Consider the following 20,163-nt stretch of genomic DNA (forward strand, 5'->3'; position numbering starts at 1 on the left):
GCTAGTTCATAATTTTAGTCATGAGGCTCGTTACAAGAGAGCATCTATGAGATTTTCTTCCTACATCATTCATAGTAGGGCTCAATAGTCTACAGTAAAACATTATAGCTACAATGGGGTGCACAACTCAGCTCCAAGAACTCAACAATGCCTGTAGTGTTTTCTCCGACCCTAAACAGTGCGCATGGTATGCTTCTCACCGAACACAGATTATTTTCTTTGACCATGATTCATTCTTTAACTCCGTCCCGAATCTTTTCTTCGACTTCTTTAGCCCCGCTTTCCTGCCTTTTCTGAATATTTATATTCTGGTAACAGATTTCACAAAGTGTACTCTGATTTTTTTGACAAGATTCACAAGAACAAAATCAATTTCATAAAGAAAATAGGGATAGGATTGGATACGGTGCGGGAGGCGCCGAGAATAGGGAATTTACAGAGTTCGGTGAAGGAAGTGAGGAGTTTTACAAATAATGGGGCGGGTTCAGTACGGTAATGGACTTCAGGTGCATGAAGGGCAAGACAACGTTGGAGAGGGAAGAGTTGAAAGGAAAGCATAATGACACGGTGAGGAAAATGGCAGAGTTCATAAAAAAGAGAGATAAAAATCAGAGTTGAATTGTCCATTGTATCCGAATCGTACAAATTCTATATCAAGTAAAATCCTCCTGTTATCGGATGCACAATATTTACTTTCCTCCGCCAAACTCTGCCTAAATTCAACCACATCCTGCACGTGCTTTACCAATTGCTCATGCTTCTCGCTCTGAAATTTTTCTCCACATATCTCACAGAAATACTTCGCGATCTCCAAAACTCAGTCTTCTTCCTACGTTAATTTACCATTTGCAGCCAATCAATCACCCTTTTATCTTTCTTTCTCACTAACGTCGCCAATTTTCTCACCCTGTCATTATACTCTCCTTTCAACTCCTCCCTATCCGACGCCGTCTTGCCCTCCACCCAGAGGAAGTCCACCACAGTATTTATAAAACTCCCTCACTTCACCCGACTCTATAAATTCCCCATTCTTGGTGCCTCCCGCACCATTTCTAATCCCACCCCTAATTTCCTTACGAAATCGAGTTCATACTTCTGAATCTTGTCAACAAAATAAGAGCCTTTGTAAAATCGGTTACCAGAATCCGAATATCCGGAGAAGGCCAGAAACGCGGGGCTACTAGAGAAACTGAAGAAAAGAACGGGAATCTTTTCAACAAAATAAGAGTCTTTGTAAAATCGGTTACCAGAATCCGAATATCCGAAAAAGGCCAGAAAGGCGGGGCTACAGAAATTGAAGAAAAGAACGGGACGCAGTTAAAGAACGAATCAAAGTCGAATAAAGGAATCTGTACGCGCTGAGAATCATACCAGGCACGCTGTTTCTGGTCGGAGAGAACACCGTAGGCGTCGTTGGGTTTTTGGAACACAGAAGTGGCTTGGTCATGAGTTAAGCCGGATAGGAGAAGCTTGTCTGAGTGGCGTTGGAGGGCTAATTTCTTGTAAGCGGAGCGAATTCGTCCGGCTAGGCGTTGACGGTGAGGCCGAGCACCTCGTATAGGCATCGTTTTGAAGACGCCGTTGATTATTTTAATTTTGAATTTTGGGAGGCCGATGGCGATGAGCTTAGATGCTTAATTTATATTGAAAAAATTATTTTACGGAAGCCTTGAAAACCAGTGGGAATTTATATGGCAATGTATTGCTGAGCTGGCGAGGAATACTAAAGAATTCCAATCACTTTAATTTCAGGAAAGTTTCTTGTCCACCCAGCTCCTTTGAGAAATATAATTTCCCCCCATCATTGGTAATTCAGAAGTTAGTTTTGTATCCATGAAAGGCTAGATTTATCAATTTATAAAATACATATTATAAAGTTTTTTTCCTTTAGTAATTTGAGATTAATCAGTTATATTCCTATACTTAATAGAAAATAAAATCAAATATTGAATCTACCACTATTCTAAATAACTCAAATTAACTGGAAACGTATTGGTTAAATGCAATACTGGATATGATCTAGTTAAATTATACTATCTTAGGTTTGATTTATATAGAATTGCATATTTTCACCTATGTCATTTGAGAAAAACTTATCTAATATTGTTTAAGAGTAAACCTTTCTATTGATATGTTATGTGTCGAAATAATGAAAGAAACAATAAATCATGACTTCGTTTTAACTAAATTGACTTAATTATGAGTGAACCTATCACCACTATATTAGTAAAATTAAAGTTTGACAAATTTAGTAGAAACTCGAGCTTAGATCTTCTCTTTAAAAATTCTTATATTTCGCTAATTTTGTTGACCCTTGAAATCAGTCTCACTACTTTTTTGTGTTCATATATGGAAGATTTTTGAGTTTTTGGTAAAACTCTATATGGTAGGCACCAGTCCACCCTTGTATCTTTTTTCATTCGTCAATATACTAATGTTCATTGTTAACAAAAAAATAAATAAATAAAATGACAAAAAATAAAAATATTTGTATTCACTTTGAGTACATAAATATATACACATTTATATTTATCATTCTATGATTGGGTGATTTAAATTAAGAATAAAACAATACTCAATAATATGATAATATGTATATTTATATACCAAAAATAGGTACGTATAGTATTCTTTAACAAAAAAAAAAAGCCCAATAAACTCAAAAAACTTATTAAAAGGTGATCAATTAACAGTGTACTCAACCAATTTTGTGCCACTGATGACATAAAAGATTACAAGCAAAGGACTTACACTATAATGAACAAAATAAGAGATGGGAAATTACTCAATTTAAATGGATTAATTAATGTTCTCTTAGTTGATTAATTTGGTTCCTGAGAAGATATACAATTTGGGTCAATATTGAGATTTATCCTATGCCACTTCTCGTATAGATTGTTTTTTCTCTATGGACAAACTTGCAGCTTCTTCAGTAAAATAATTATCTAATTTTTGGTTAAAATGGTCTCTGAGGAACTCAACAGCCATGAAGGTGAGGGCGGAGGCCGGAATATACCAAGTAATCCTGGGTATGCTTACTCTGAACATTCCTTTGGCACCTTCGATCATGGAGATCCTATGAACTGCGTCCAACCAGCCCTTGTACCTATGAGTTTCCAATAATATTAGAAATGATTTTCACCTAGAATCCATTTAAAAGCCAAGTTTGAGAAATTTTATTGACAAATGCATCACCTTAAAACTAGATGATTGAAGAAAATGATACCTTACAGTTGATCCCTGTACTTGCATTCTTGTTTTGATGACATCCAAGGGGGTGGTAAGATATGCAGCAAAACCTGCAGAATGTAATCGATGAACAAGCGGAAGGCAACACTTATAATGAATTCAGAAGAAACAATTTTGAAGGATAGAATATAGGATTGAGCAGAAGAAAGACACATACCACCAGCTAATCCTCCTAATACAAGTCCTTCAAATTTACTACTCATTGGAGGTCTTCTTGTTGTTCGCAGGATGAAAGGTTTATTTGTGTTCCTTAAAGTATATCAGAATGGAGATGTTATTTGCAATAAAAGTTTGTGCACTTACAAGAAATATCAAATTAGATACTAACAATAATGTCTCACTATATGATTGAGTAATTTTAAATTAAAAATAAAACAAAACCTAATCACACAGTGGTACATCATCATTGATATCCAATTTAATACTTAGTATAAATCCATATAACATTATTATATTATTTGAGAATTGTATAATCTTTGATATCCAACTTAGTACTCATTATAAGTGCTATATTCTTTGAGAATTGGCCTTGTGGTTCGTCACTAGTTGCAATTGATCAGACATATTTTTTTGAAGTGATAATTCTTGAAGATTTGGAGAGACATTTGATGCATATTCGGCCACCTCTTCACTTTCAACCCCCAAACCTACCCCAAGCCTACTTACCACCCAAAAAGCTAAAGAGCATGAATTTTCAACAATGCACCAACCCAAGGATGTTATCCTTCTTCATTTTTGGCCCAAACCCACTTTTGGATATAGTCTCATTACATGCACCCAAGGTCCAAGTGAATAGCTTGCTTCGATTAATCCAAATGTAACATCCCTCCCTAGTAGTACTACCCACCGAAGGAGAAATGTTACGAATTAATATTCGTAGCGTCTAATTTTTTTTTTTTTTTAAATACTTTACAATAAACGCATCATTAAAAGTGTTTAGGAAGTATTCCAAGAAAACTAAAAATCTGGAAGCGAACAAAAGATGTATATACTCATATGAAGACTCATCTAAAAGTATCTGAAAACAGGGAGTAATCATATGTAACTGTACCATAATCTCAAAAAGTCAAAAGTCGATAAAAACATGCCACTGTATGCATGTAATATAAACCAGAGATAACCTGCTCTAACCGGATCTACCTACGCTGACCTGACCCTGCCTCGCAGCTACCTCGATCACCTGTACCTGCAATCAGGAAAGAAAAGGGAGTGAGTGATAAGAACACTCAGTAAGGGGAAAGATTAAGTAAACTATCCTTTTTTTTTTTTCTGTTCTAACTCACTTTTGGGACTCAACCTCACATCCTAACCTCTATAAGAGATTGAAGGGGTAATTTAGTTCACTCTTTACTATTTGGGTCATACTTTGTCCCATCTGGTGTCTATTTAATACTTTCTGGAAGCTAACTATAGGGATTTGACACTTTTCTAAGCTCAAGCTCTTTTTTTCTTTCACTACACTGTTTCTGAATCTGAATTGAGCTCTGCTGCGAGCATGCTCTACTGCGAGCAGACCCTACTAGAGGTCTATGTCCTACTACGGACGTGTCCTACTGCGGACGTGCCCTACTACGGGCGGTGTAGTGTAAAGTGCCCCCTCATAGTTTATAGCATGCATGCGAGTCTTATATCTTACTAATTTTGCTTCCATCTAAATTTATTCATAACTCACCAGACATTACTCTTGGGACGACCCTTGAATCTTGAGTCCCAACCTTTTCTTACTTTTATTTCTTTTGTTTTTCTCTTCTTTCTTTTTTTTTTTCCTTTCCTTTCCTTTCCTTTCTTTTCTTTTCCTTTCCTTTCTTTTCTTTCTTTTTTCCTTTCCAAACTGTGAAATACTGTTCATAGCCCTGTTCATTTGACAGGGCAGCCTTCTTTTTCATACAATTTCACAGTCCAAATGGTTCCTAATTCATACAAGCTATATATAGTTGAAAAGAGGATTCAAATAGCTTTCTAACAAGCTACAATAGCACTCATAATTCATTCAATCAGGCAGTCAAAACAGCAGATAAATTCAGTGGCAAAAACTGCCTCCCCTGTTTATTTGATAAAGCAGTCCTTGTGTTTCATGCAATATTTAACAATTCACATGATCCCCAATTCATACAAGCTATATATCATTGGAAAGAGGATTCAAAGATCTTTCCAACAAGATATAATAGCACTCATAATTCATCAGATAAGGCAGCCAAAACATGAGACGAACGCAGTGGCAAAAACTGTAAATATTATGCAACTTTCTGCCATAAACAAAATCACATACATAGACATCCCAAATGGCAAAACAATATTCCTCAACATCAAAATCAACATTTATAACCTAGATCTAAGGAACCAAAAGCTTAAAATATGTCACACATCAAGGATGATATCCCTTACCCTGTTTCAAGCCAAATCTTTGTAAATTGGCTTCCTTCTCCTTGTTTTGTTTCCTTTATCACCAAGATCACTTTAAATCAATACCAAAACACACTAACACATTCACATAACATGCATATAAACATAGATGAAAGGAGAAGGAAGGAGATCTTTGGTTACCAAAGTTTCCAAGTGCTTCCTTTTCTTTTCTTTTTATTTTATCTTCCAATATCTCTTCAATTTCTTCCTTTGGCTTCACAAAACAAAAGAAAAGAACATGAAGGGAGGCTGGCTGCTGGAGCTTTACGGGAGAAGATGTAAAAATGACGGAAAAGTCTTCTCTTTCTCTCTATATCTAAGCCTTATCTCTTTCTCTTTTTCTCTTTGTCTTTTTCCTTTTCTTTTTGACTTTTTGACTTCTTCTTTTTTTTTTTCTTTTTCTTTAGATATATATATATATATATATATATGTATATAAAAAAAACACACCCATACATATATATATTTAAAATGAGAAAAATCTCAAAACAGGGTCAAAAGACATAATTGTCCCTGAAATATACCTGAGGGTATTACACCAAAAGTGTGACTTTGAAAGTCCATCAATGGCCTAAACGTCCAAACATCATTTTGAGAAGCCCAAAGCGCCCAAAATTGGTTTTTAGTTACATTGAAACTAAATTAGAATTTTGTTGTTTTAGTTAGGAAAAATAATTCCCAAAATTAAGGAAAAAAACAACTAACTTTTGTTATTAGTTAATTACTATATATGGGTTTGGTTTATAATGAATGGTCTAGCTTTATTCATGCCATTTTTAGTTGACTTAGAGAGAAAATATTGTATCTTGCTGCCACTTCTTTCATATAAAAAGGGGTGGCCATACTTTGTAAAAGGCTAGACAATTGATGTGATGAAAGTTTGAAGCAAAGCTTTGTTGGCTTCCTCCTTTTTCCTTTATCCATTTCATTCTTGGTGGAAGAATTGGAGGTAGAATACCCTCAAGGTTGGTGGAATTTCCTTTATGCCTTGGTCAATGTTTATGCTTTTGCCTTAAAATCCAAATTGATTGCATGTGCATGTATTTGAAGTTGCATGACAGAGAGTTGTAAAATAATTACAGTTTTATCACTGATTTTGTCACACGTTTCGATTGTTTTATCTGATGAGTTATGATTTCTGTCATAGCTTGATAGAAAGTTCTTTGAGTCCTCTTTGCATTGATATAACTTTGGTGTGAATTGGAGATCATTTGGATGGTTAAATTTGAAAAAGAAAAAAATTGCACATACCAAATAAACAGTAATTCCAGGGTTTGTGTTGTGTGTGTTGTTGCATTAGTTTGATGATAATGCACCAACATTCTATGAATGGGAGAATATAACCTTATATAGGGGTGAATATGAACTGAACCGAGCCTGAACACATTTTGACTTGAGTTCTATTCGAATGTATTATTCAAATTTATAGCTTAGATATGTGGTTCAAATTCGTGATTTGAATTTATGGTTCATTGACAAAACGATATCGTTTAACAATTATTTAATGAAATTCAAATAGAGCCATAAGACAAGTTTAAATTGAATTGAGTCATCTATCCAACTCACAAGTCAAACCAAGCTGAACAGTCTATAGTTCGAGGTTGGCTCAGTTCTAAAATAAGTCAAATCTTGTAACTCAAACTTGGTTCATATTGGAAGTAAACAAATTCGAATTGAGCTAAGCTAGTTTTCAAGCCTGAGCTAACTCGGTTCGGGTCTAGCCCTAACCTTATATATAACTAAGGGTAAAGAGAAAAAAGAAAAATGAAGGGAAAATGGATTAAATTAATCTAGGATTTATTTAAATAGCAAAATTACCTTTCCATAAAAAATATCAAGTTTGCCCATTATTCAGTTGACTGCAATTTTGCATGCAATACTAACAAATTGGGGCAATGGTTGCATTTGTGCAAGGGCTTGCCATGATAAGGCGATTTACATGTAGACCAGGGAACCAGAAACAGATACAGATCAGGTTATATCTCCTTTTCCTTTGAATTAATAAAACTATATATATATATTTTTAATATATAATTAACATACATATTATGTGTAAACATATAATTAAGTAATTTTAAATTAACAATTAAAATAACACCCAATGACTCGATATTTGTCAGGAGCCCTTACCGAACAAGTTCATGCGCTCCATAAAACTGGTCACTATTACTACTAAATTTTTGGCTCTCAAGAAGTTGAAGATTTTAATACTTTTATTTAATTTGTTAGACATTGGCGATTTTGGAGGGGCCTAGCCCTTTGTTTTGTGGTGTCAAAAATATTTGATGGAGATCAAATTATTAAGGCAAATTTATAAAGAATTGAATAAAATTATATGTATAAATAAATTGTATAAATTGTGGTGACAATTCGTGATCAGGTGATATGAATAGTTACTATTTCTTTCGCTTTAAAATCACTCAATCAAATCCTACCATATTAGACTATATGAATAAGTATATATAATTTGTTTATACATGTAGTATTATTTTAAATAATTTATTAGTATTGATAAGATAAGGCCAACATTTGATCATTTAGGGCATAATATTGTCAAATGTTAAAGAAAACCTTGATAAGTTGAATAATTTGAAAAAATTGTGAGTACTTGCAGCTATACCTCACTTATAAAACAATAAAATTATGTATACAAATAATGACACGTCATCATGTAATTTGGTGTTGCTATATCTCTAATTTTAAAATACCTAATCACATGATGTAACACTCACAAGTATATCTTAAAGGTAATTTTATTTTTTAATAAGTTAATTAAGTTATTTTGAATTAATAGCTAAGATAAGAGTGTGGCTAAGTGTTATAAGTGAGTTTTTAAACGAATGAATAACTGTGCATAAAGGTTGCACATCCATGCATGTAGTTGGAGTTTGAAATTTTCTAAAAGAAAAAACATTAAAATGCCCCTAGAGCATATATGAGAGTGTTACAATGGATACATAAGGTATTCACTGGTACGAAACACGTGGATAGAGTAATTATCAACAAGGCATTAGAGACAAGTTATGGTGAAAGCTAATATGAACATGGGTTGAGTTAGTGGGTCGAGATGCATACATACTAGTTCATAACTTTAGTCATGAGGGTTGTTACAAGATGACACCTGTAAATTTTTCTTCCTAAACTGTTTATACTAGTGCCTAATAGTGTGCGGTAGAACATAATAGACGCAATAGGGTGCACACCTCAGTTCCAAGAACTCAACTTTGCCTACAATGTTCTCCCTAACCACAAATAGCGTGTCTGGTATGATTCTCATTGCACAAATATTATTTTCTCTGACCTCAATTCATTCTTTAACTCTGTCCCCAATCTTTTCTTCCATTTCTCCAATCTCGCCTTTCTTGCCTTTTTCGGATATTCTGATTTTGGTAATGGATTGTACAAAATATATTCTAATTTTTTTGATAAGATTCACTAGAATGAAATTGATTTCGTAAAGAAATTAGGGGTGGGATTGGACACGGTGTGGGAGGTACCAAGAATGGGGAATTCATAGACTCCAGTGAAGGAAGTGATATAAATATTGGGGTAGGCTTAGTACAATGATGGACTTCATATGGGTGAAGGGCAAGACAGTGAAGAGAACGAGAAGTCGAAAGGAGAGTATAACAAGAGGGTGAGAAAAATGGCAAAGTTCATGAGAAAGAGTGATAGATTTATTGAGAATGGTAAATAAGCATAGGAAGAAGATTCAACGAGCAAGAAGAGATGTGAAAGAACTGGAGATGGAGAAGATGAGAAAGGAGTATTTATGTGAGGCATGCAGAAAGAAGTTTCAAAGGGAGAAGTGTGAGCAATGGAGGAAGCACGTGTTGGATGTGGTTGAATTTGGGCAAAGTTTTATGGAGGAAGGGGAGGAGGAGGAGGAGGAGGAATAGTGTTAGAGATGCTATAAAATGACATCAGCCTAGGACTCTTGTTTATAGGTTCTTAGAAGATAAGGTTTCGGGAACTGAAGTTTGAGTGTTTAGTGGTCTGGTAAGGGAAGTGTGATTGCTTTAATTTTATGTATTACTCATTGGTGTAGATTTTTGTATAAGACCTAAGTTTTAGATATAAGGTTTCAATATGCTAGACAATAAGTTACAATGAATAAATTCACATGATTTATTGTTATTATTATCATCAAGTATTAAACTACTAAATATTTATAGCCTACCTAAACTTGTAATTATGAAACGACATGACCTTCACTGTAAAACGACTAAACCCTTCTTAAACCTCAAATCCGGGAACTTTTTCCTCTCAAAAGCTACACACAATAGTCCCAGGCCGACGTCGTTTTAATGCATCTCTCACACAATTCCTCCCTCTACCCCTCTTCCTCGACGAAACTCTGCCAAAATTCAACCACATCCTGCATGCGCTTCCTCCATTGCTCACGCTTCTCCCTCTGAAATTTTTCTCCGCACAACTCACAACGATAATCTCTCTTCTTCATCTCCATCTCCATCTCCAATTCCTCTAGCTTTCTTCTTTCTTGCTCAATCTTTACCTTTCTCAATAAATCAATCACTCTATTATCTCTCTTTCTCACAAACTCCGCTATTTTTTTCACCCTGTCATTATACTCTTCTTTCAATTCCTCCGTCTCCGACGCCGTTTTTCCCTCCACCCACCAGAAGTCCACCACCGTACTGACCCTCACTTCCTTAACCAGACTCTGTAAATTCCCCATTCTTGGCACCTCCTGCACCGTGTCCAATCCCAACCCTAATTTCTTTACGAAATCCACTTCACTCTTGTAAATCTATTCGAAAAAATCAGAGTACACTTTGTAAAATCCGTTACTAGAATCCGAATTTCCAGAAAAGCCGGGAAAGGCGGGGTTGGAGAAATGGAAGAAAATATTGGGGACGGAGTTCAAAAGCGAATCAAGATTGGAGGAAAGAATCTGCGCGATGAGAATCATCCCAGGCGCGCTGTTTGGGGTAGGAGAGAACACTGTAGGCGAAGTTGAGTTCTTTGAACTGAGCGGTGGCTTGGTGGTGAGTTAAACCGGACTGGAGGAGCTTGTCTGGGTGGCGTTGGAGGGCTAGTTTCTTGTAAGCGGAGCGAACTTCGTTCGGCGAGGAGTTGACGGTCAGGCCGAGGATTTCGTATAGGCATCGTTTTGAAGAAGGAGACGCCGTTGAATATAATTTTGGGAGGCAGATGAGCTTTGAATGGCTTTATTTATGTGGAAAATTTTGTTGTACGGAAGCCTTGAAAACCAATGGGAATTTTATTTTTGGTAAAAGAAGAAAAAAAATCCAATGCATTGGCTGAGGTGGCGACGAATCATAATAACCAAACAACTTTAATTTCAATAAAGTTTTTATCCACCCATCTCCTTTGAGAAATATGATTTTCCACCCATCATTCAAAATTCAGAAGTTAGTTTTGCATACATAAAAAGGTAGATTTATCACTTTATAAAATATATATTAGGAAGATGAAGACGAAACATCTTCATCTGGAGACAAAGAATTGTTTTTGACGATCAACGATGGTCGAAAATAGAGTAAGACTGAGAGAGAAGTTGGGAGGGACGAAAAATGCCATTGTCGCTATCTTTGGTTGCTAACAATAGTGGTTGAAAAAACTTTACGACGAAAAGTTGATTTTTCAAATTTTGAGTGGATAAATTTGTTAGATTTTTAAACTTAAAGGAGAAAATGTGATAAATTTTTATTTTTTAATATTTTCATAAATAACAATTTTACCTCTGATAGTAACAATAAAATTTAATAGATTGATAAGTATTTAGATTTTTTATAATTAGTAAGTGGGAAGTCGGGTTTGCATCAAACCTTGGGTGGGAAATATTCATTTGGCCTCTATATTATAAATTTTTTTCTCTTTAGTAAGTTGAGAATTAATCACTTATATTCCTATCTTTAATAGAAAATAAAATCAAATATTGAATCTACCACTATTCTAAATAATTGGAATGGTATTGGCTAAATGTAATCTTGAATTGCTTTAGGGTAAATTGCATCATCTTAGATTAGATTCAGGTCGAATTGCATGTCTCCACTTATGTTGTTTAAGAAAAATTCATCTAATATTATCCAAAAATAAACCTTCTTTTGGCATGTTATTGTCAAAATAATGAAAGAAACATCTGACTTGGTTTTAATTAATATGCAAGGAGTAATTGAGTTGATGTAGTGTGCAAGTAGTAGTCGAGTCTCACTACTCTTTAGTGTTCATATAAAGAAGATTTTTGAGTTTCTTGTAAAGTTCTATATAGTAGGCACTAGTAAGGCTAGACTTGAGTCGAGTCAAGTTAAGTTTGAACTCATTTAAGCTCAAATTCAACTTATTTCAGTTTGAATTTGGTTTAATACTAAAACAATTTTGTTTTGATACATATTCACCAAAACGATATTATTTTAGTTGATTCGTATTGAATTTTTTAGAGTCACAAGCTTTATAAGTCGAACATCCCTAAAGTTTGAGTTCCAAAATATTAAACTCAGATAAACTTAGTTTGAATCCAATCCCAGGCACTGGTCCATCTTTGTTTTTCTTTTTTATACATCAATATACTAATCCCTGTTTAAACAAAAATTAAAAAAAAAAAAATGGAGCCCCAGTAAACTTAATAAATGGATCAATTATGTTCGCCAACTCGGTTCCTTAGAAGACATACAATTTGGGTAAAACTATTGAGATTTATCCTATGCCATTTCTTGTATAGATTCTTTTTTCTTTATGGACAAGCTGGCAACTTCTTCAGTAAAATCATTATCTAATTTTTCGTTAAAATGGTCTCTGAGGAACTCAACCGCCATGAAGGTGAGGGCGGAGGCCGGAATATTCCAAGTAACCCTGGGCATGCTTCCTCTGAACATTCCCTTGGCACCTTCCATCATCCAGATCCTATGAACCGCATCCAACCACCCCTTATACCTATGAGTTTCCAATAATAATAGAAATGTTATTCTTGCTATAATTTCTAGTTCTGATATTCGCTTCTGCTGGAAATCTGATATGCCAAATTCTCTAAATCAGTTTATAGGAAATTGCATACCCAGATTTGATTATGTATTCGAGATGCATCCGAAACATTCCAATTATGTGATTTCCACAGCACTATTTCCTCTCATGCACTTTGTATCTGGATCCTGGAGGAGAGCTTTTGGTGGCCTTGTATTCTTGTTCTCTGTTTTTTTCTTCTTAGGCAGAGGGGAGAAAAGGCGTTCCCGGGAGGGGAGATTAATTTTTGCGTCAGTTTTTCATTTGGTTGTTTTAGGACATTTTTATATATGTCCAACTGTCTTTTAACCACTGATCCAACCGCCCAACTGCAGTTAATTCCAAATGCCTGGAATAGGTGGACCCAAACCCAATAGCTTCAAAGTTTGAGAAAGTCTATTGACAAATGCATCTCCTTAAAAATAGATGCCTAAAGAAAGTGGTACCTTACAGTTGATCCCTGTACTTTGGATGACATCTAAGGGGGTGGTAAGATATGCTGCAAAACCTGCACAATGTAATCGATGAACAAGTGGTAAGCAACACTTACAATGAATTCAGAAGAAACAATTTTGAAGGATAGAATTTAGGATTAAGCAGAAGAAAGACACATACCACCAGCTAATCCTCCTAATACAAGTCCTTCAAAAGAACTATTTACATAGTGATCTAAATTGGGTATCCATCTTTGCTTCCCATATTCTGTCACATCTTTCAGGGCTTGGGACACATCCTTGAGGTGGTTAACATGGTGAGGAGTGGGGAAGAAGAAGAGGTTGTTGATATATAATACTATTTGTTATCAATTGAAGTAATCCCAAGCATCGAGTAAGAATGATAAGAGTGATAAAAATCTGGTAATTGATTCCGACATGTACTACAACATGATATGAATAAAGAGAAAATAAAGAAGACGAAACATATTTAACATAATTTAGCCTAATATTTAAAAAACATTGTCCACAATTGTAGTTGTTAATTTTATCTTATAAGATTTATTATGAAGAAGAGAATGTTACAGAAGAGAGCAAGTGCATTTTTGTGTTTGTCTCTCCTCTCTTTAGGAGAAATTATATTTATAGGAGTATCACGAAAACCCTAATTCTAATGATATTTTAGGGGGTTTGTTCCTATCATTATTCAACTAAAATAAAATATTTACAATAATAGAATATTGTTGTCACATAGGGTAATAGGAAAATTCATTTGAAAAGTTTTGAACAAATTTATTACTAAACGGAGGTCTTCTTATTGTTCTTAGGATGGAAGGTTTATTTGTGTTCCTTAAAGCATGTTGGAATGAAGATTTTTTTTTGCAATAAAAGTTTGTGCACTTACGAGGAATATCAAATTGGGTACCAACAAAATACCTAATCGCATGATATAACACTAACAAGTATCTCCTAAGGGTAATTCTATCTTTTAATAAGTTAATTCAGTTATTTTTGGATTAATAGCTAAGATAAGAGTGTGATTAAGTGTTAAAAGTGAGTTTTTAAGCTGATAAATAATTGTGTTTGAAGGTTCCACATCCGTGCATGAAGATATAGTTTGAATTTTTGTATAAGGCACATTATCACAAATATCACGCTATTATCCCATATTATATACTTCGATTCTTATCCAAGTTGTGAGAGATTTATTTGGTATCTTGCTTCTCCTATGATCATAGTTTTCATTGATCAAGAGATGAGAGGGTGACATCAAATTCTTCTAGTTGGAAAGCAAGAACATGAGAGCCTTTGTATTGGTATTTATGAGGATGCCATGATCTAGTTGAATGGTTAGATGAATATTGTGACATTTGATGAATCTAATAATCATGTTTTGAGTATAGTAGTGATATATGGGTTTTGATCTACCTTGATATTGTTTTCCAAATAATCTCTGTACTCTGTAAACCTATTGAATGAGAAGAAATAAGGTTATTTGGTATTGTATATATGTTACAAACAATGATATATTTATTAGTTTTGTTTCATAGTGAAAACATGGCAAGAATAGCTTGGAATTAGCATTCCAAACTCAAATGCACGGTCATTCTAAGGACAAAACATGCATGACTGTATACTGATTATAATAGAGATGTCAAATTAGGCTGCATCATAGTAGGTCACCCTGTGGGCCTTTCGTAAGTGGCTTGTTAATTTTATTAATAAAATAATTTTTTTTATATAATTAAATATTAATAATTTATTCAAATTAATAGAATTAAGGACATTATCTAAAATATTTTATTGATAATCTCTTACTTATGGTAGAGGAATACCATGATTATATGATAAAAAAAATCGGACATGATACAAATTAATTCATTTATATAATATACAAATTCTAATTCTTATTTATATAATTTTTATTCATCTTCAACCTTTAAATTCTTGAATTCTTTAAATATATCATCCGCAACCCGATTCTACAACTTGAATTTTGCAATTGCCTAATATTTCATGCATATTATCATCTCAACCATAGTATAGTTTAAGTTGGATCGTTTGCCATTGTATATCCATCCACTTGCACTAAAAGTTAATTTTAATGTTGCAGTAAATACCAAAGACGTTAGTAGATCACATGTCATGACAGAAAATACAAGATAAGTGTTTTCATGTGCTCTCCACCATACTAGAATATCGAAAAAGTCACAATTTTTAGTCATAATTTATGGAAAATAATTAATATTAATATAATTATAAATCTTACTATAATTTATGAAAAATATTAATATAATCAATTTTCTTAAAATAATAATGGTTCTTAATAGAAGCGTCTATAGGCTGGGCAGGCTGACTTAATTTTAATAAAAAATTAATTTTTAATATTATTTAAATAGTATTAGGTCAGGCTAGCCTACAAATCCGACTCAGAAGATCCATGAGTCGGGTTGTATGATTTGATATAGTATATGTCTTTGCTTCTTGCCAGTTCTTGCTCTATTTCTGATTGTTTGTTGTTGTTTTAAGCTTTAATGCTTATTTCAAACTGTGTTGTGATGTCTCGAAGATGGACGTTACATACTGACATGGTAATTGTTTCGAGACTTGATCACAATTATGTTTCATTCGGTCCTTCTTGTGTTTCAATGGATCATTTTATAAACTGTTATTTTCAGCTAGGGTTGAGCGTCAATTATTACTGTTTGCTTGGTTGATTAATCATTTATTCGGATTGGATGATCCATCCTTGGATGAAGGGAAACAATAGTTTGATCCTAGTGGCAGACAATAAAAGTAGGAGAGAACTTGCTCACACCAAGGTTCTAACTTGAAAGAAGTAAATCATAAATCATGCATAAAGGATTTTCTTACTACGAGTTATGTTAAGAATGCTGATCCATCTGTTGTAGAGATTGAGTTGGAATGCTGAAGGACAAGCCTTTACTACCATCAAGCAGCTAAGTTTGTGATCAGACCTACAATTGCCTTATTTTTCAGCCCTTATTTTGCATATAAAGAGTTTGGGCGGGGACCTTAGGACTCATTAGGTTTCCTAGTTCATATGGGAAATTATTGTTAAGCTTGATGTCTTTTAAAAGCTATATATATATATCACATATTAATGTTCAAGTTATGGCTGTTCAATTAACTTTCGTATATATTAGATGATAGATTATTATAAACTTGGCCTGTATGATCTATTATCTAGCACAAATCCTTGATTTACATTTCATCAGGTTTTTGTAATTTATTCCTTGGCTTCACTGTTAAGTGCACCAATTGTTAAAATGTTGCTATATGCAGAAAATTGTGTTAAAAAAAGGGTAGTTTTGGTTTCATAAAATTGATCTTTCTATTACTCACATTGTTTATCATATATTTTATATTTTACATGCATGGTCGTACAAGACAACAAAATATTTTTCCTTCTTTATTTTTTCTCACCTTAGTTCATCTATTATAAGGTCCTTCTAATTATATAGCATATGGTCGTTAGGCATGAAAAGTGCACGGCCATGATTCCAACTCTTCCTATCACGACTATGCACCTTTTGTGCTTATGACTATGTGCCCAATGACTACTTACATGGGTGTGCACCTCATAATATATGATTGTACATTCTTAAATGTAATGTCACCGTCATTCATCCGATGCACAATCATGTTATAATCGACCTAATGCATGCACGATTGTTTCTCTTTGCGCAACACCATCCACCATCGTCTTAAATTCAAACTCAACATTCTTCATCCACAATTTCTATGTCTTGTTGTGCAGAGTTTAAATCTCTACCTTAGGTCATGCTTTTCATTCCAAAAATTATACTTTAACATGCTCTATTGCACACATTCAGAACAGGCCATGGATTTTCATATGTTTCTTTGTTTATCAAGTTTAACATGTTCTTAATATGAAAATACAGTAAAGTTTATGTACATTCATTCTCATATATCATCATATTATAAAATCCAAGCATCCCAAACATGAATTCATCAATCACAACAAGTTTAATACCAATCCAAAAAGAAAACTAGCATTACTAACTTGACTTCCTATAATCATTCTAAACTTTGTGTTAATTTGACTTTCCTAACATTTGTCCAATGACTTTTATCCCTCTTATGCTTTCTGCTCTTTGTGTGTTTGCCCTGAAAGTGGTGAATAATGTATTTGTGAATCACTCAGCCAAATGCCAACTTTTCTTATATTTTTGGGCAAATAACATTGATCATATGTTGATAGATTAATTATAAGTAAGACATGATAGACAAGTTAGAGTGAAAACTAATACAAACTTGAGTTGAGTAAGTGGCTTGAGTTGCATACATGTTAGTCCATGACTTTAATTATAAGGGTTGTTATGAGGAGGCATCTGTGGATTTTCTTCCAACATTGCTTATAATATGGCCTAGTAGTCTATTGTAGGATATAATACTTGCAGTAACGTGCACAACTCAGTTCCAAGAACCCAACTTTGCTTATAATGTTCTTTTCGACCCCAAACAACATGCCTGATATGATCCTCATTGTGTACGAATTCTTTTCTTCGACCTTGATTCGTTTTGTCCCCAATCTTTTCTTCCATTCTCTAATCTAGCCTTTCCTGCCTTTTCTAGATATTTGGATTTCGATAATAGGTTTTACAAAGTGTACTCTGATTTTTTCAACAAGATTCACAAAAACAAAATCAATTTCATAAAGAAATTAGTGTTGAAATTGGACATGATATAGGAGGCATCAAGAATGGGGAATTTACAAAGTCCGATGAAGAAAGTGAGGGAGTTTTATAAATATTGGGGCGGGTTCAGTACGGTGATGGACTTTCACTGGGTGGAGGGTGGGATGATGGTAGAGGAGGAGGAGTTGAAAGGAGAGTATAATGAGAAAGTGATATCTTTAGCAAATGGTAAATGAGCATAGGAAAAAGATTGAGGAAGACCTCGAGAATAAGGGACCACTTTAGAAGTGTCTTTCCATCGAGTTAATTTTCAATTTGGTTCTAAAAATATTGTTTGATCCTATAAATAAAAGATTATGCAAAGGAAATAAAGTGTCTTAAAACATAAATGACTTTTGGAAAGTAATGTGTGGTTTAGGAAAAGAATCCTAAGAAGAGTTGTTGGATTTTACAAGAGTCTCCTCACCAAGGATGAGACTTATATAATCTTAACGGTGAGAAAAGATGCAATTTTATCAAAAATTTAAATTATAAGATAATGATGACAAATTGATAAAATATAAAGTTATTGCTTTCCATCATAAACAAATGACATAGATTAAACGTCAAATGACAGATTATATTCTTTAAATGAGAAATGTCTAACAGTAGAGCAAAACATAAACTATTTCTTTTGAAAATGATCAATTCTAAAAAATATCTCTTATACGTACGAGACTAACATATAACATCCTTCAAAAGCCTTTTTGTATGATTTACAATTACTTTACTAAATTCTATCCCAAACACTTAATAATATAAAAGTGGACGTAATCTGTTGAACAATAGATTGAACTGCTTTAAAAATGGTTTTTGTTTTCTCTGGTCCTTCGACAAAAATATATTGAATTACATGGTTGATTTTACTAAACCTCATAGAAATATTCTAGATCCAAATCCTACAAATTCTATATCAAGCAAAACCCTCCCTTAACTAAACCCTGATAATAAAACGACGTCACCTTGGCCTCTATGAACCTCAATTCCCAAAAAGGTTTCATCGAAAAAATTATACAAAAGAGTCCCAGGCCGATGTCGTTTTAATGCATCTCCAACACTGTACCTCCCTCACCTCCTCTTCCTGCACGAAACTCTCCCCAAATTTGGCCAAATCCTGCACGCGCTTTCTCCATTGCTCATGCTTCTCTCTCTGAAACTTCTCTCCGCATACCTCACAGACATATTCTTTCCTCTTCTTCTCCATCTCTAATTCTTCCAGTTGTTTTCTTTCTCGCTCAATCTTTTTCCTGTGCTCATTTACCATTCCAAGTAAATCAAGCACTCTCTTGTCTCTCTTTCTGACGAACTCTGCCATTTTTCTTACCCTCTCATTATACTCTCCTTTCAATTCCTCCCTTTCCAACGCCATCTTGCCCTTCACCCACCGGAAGCCCATCACCGTACTGAACCCGCGCCAGTAATTATAAAACTCCCCCACTGCTTTCACCGGACTCTGTAAATTCCCCATTCTTGGCGCATCCCGCACCGTTTCCAATCCTAGCCCTACTTTCTTGACGAAATTGATTTCGTTATTATGAATCTTGTAGAAGAAATCAGACTACACTTTGTAAAACCCATTACCGTAATCCAAATATCCGGAAAAGGCGGGAAAGGCTGGGTGGGAGAAATGGAAGAAAAGATTAGGGACAGGACTAATGAGCGAATCAAGATAGGAGAAAAGAATCCGTGTGCGGTCAGAATCATACCAGGCGCGTTGTTTGGGGGTCGGAGAGCACACTATAATCAAAGTTGGGCTCGTGGAACTGAGCGGTGGCTTGGTGGTGAGTTAAGCCGGATCGGAGGAGTTTGTCTGGATGGCATTGGAGAGCTAGTTTCTTGTAAGCGGAGCGAATTTCCTCAGGCGAGGAGTTGACGGTCAGGCCCAGCACTTCGTCCAGGCATCGGTTTGAAGACGCCATTGAATAATGTAATCAGAGTCTGCAGAGCTTAGAAAGATAAATTTGTTGGAATGGAATCTCCTTTTATAGGGAAAATTGTTGTACGGAACCAATGGGAATTTTTTATTATTAAAATAATATTAATTTATAAATTCACTTAACTTTATGATTTATAAATTCTTAGTATTTTAATAAGTTCAAATTACATTTCCACCCAGCTCGTTTTAGAAATATAATTTTCCACCCGTCATTTAAAATTTAGAAGTTAATTTTGTATCCATAAGATGGTATTTTTATCAATTAAATTAATATTTTTACCCAATTAAATTTTTTGACTCATTACAGTAGCCAGTTGGGTTATTCCATGAGCCTTATTTCTAGGCTTAAGCAAAATTGGATAATCTATAAACTTAATATGATCCATTACAATAATAGGCTTGGCCAAAAAAAAAAAGGGCTTGGGATGGGCCAACC

At 34.3% G+C, this 20,163-nt stretch overlaps 2 protein-coding genes across 2 annotated transcripts; both read right to left on the reverse strand.

Annotated features, from left to right (window-relative positions):
• Positions 1–2,790: 2,790 nt before the first annotated feature.
• Positions 2,791–3,494, reverse strand: LOC123203873 (S-adenosylmethionine carrier 1, chloroplastic/mitochondrial-like). Its single transcript, XM_044620337.1, has 3 exons — positions 3,407–3,494; positions 3,227–3,299; positions 2,791–3,106 (listed from the first exon to the last, which is right to left on the reverse strand). Exons 1-3 carry the CDS (start codon positions 3,450–3,452, stop codon positions 2,875–2,877), a joined length of 351 nt encoding a protein of 116 aa, XP_044476272.1. The 5' UTR covers positions 3,453–3,494; the 3' UTR covers positions 2,791–2,874.
• A 6,491-nt stretch (positions 3,495–9,985) lies between these two features.
• Positions 9,986–19,710, reverse strand: LOC123204835 (DNAJ protein JJJ1 homolog). The gene is made up of 3 exons (XM_044621638.1): positions 19,498–19,710; positions 18,855–19,349; positions 9,986–10,423 (listed from the first exon to the last, which is right to left on the reverse strand). Exons 1-3 carry the CDS (start codon positions 19,708–19,710, stop codon positions 9,986–9,988), a joined length of 1,146 nt encoding a protein of 381 aa, XP_044477573.1.
• Between the last annotated feature and the right edge of the window lie 453 nt (positions 19,711–20,163).

This window comes from Mangifera indica, chromosome 20 (genome assembly GCF_011075055.1).
Source record: "Mangifera indica cultivar Alphonso chromosome 20, CATAS_Mindica_2.1, whole genome shotgun sequence".
NCBI lineage: Eukaryota > Viridiplantae > Streptophyta > Magnoliopsida > Sapindales > Anacardiaceae > Mangifera > Mangifera indica.

What these genes read in the sequence shown, in the direction of transcription:
- LOC123203873 (XM_044620337.1), bottom strand. Translation starts at nt 3,452, where the DNA reads ATGAGTAGTAAATTTGAAGGACTTGTATTAGGAGGATTAGCTGGTG. An exon ending in ATTAGGAGGATTAGCTGGTG is followed by an intron (nt 3,300 to 3,406) that starts GTATGTGTCTTT and finishes TACATTCTGCAG; the next exon opens with GTTTTGCTGCATATCTTACC. An exon ending in GTACAGGGATCAACTGTAAG is followed by an intron (nt 3,107 to 3,226) that starts GTATCATTTTCT and finishes GGAAACTCATAG; the next exon opens with GTACAAGGGCTGGTTGGACG.
- LOC123204835 (XM_044621638.1), bottom strand. Translation starts at nt 19,710, where the DNA reads ATGGCGTCTTCAAACCGATGCCTGGACGAAGTGCTGGGCCTGACCGTC. An exon ending in ACCCCCAAACAACGCGCCTG is followed by an intron (nt 19,350 to 19,497) that starts GTATGATTCTGA and finishes TACAAAGTGTAG; the next exon opens with TCTGATTTCTTCTACAAGAT. An exon ending in AGGAAGAGGAGGTGAGGGAG is followed by an intron (nt 10,424 to 18,854) that starts GTACAGTGTTGG and finishes TTTTTCGAATAG; the next exon opens with ATTTACAAGAGTGAAGTGGA.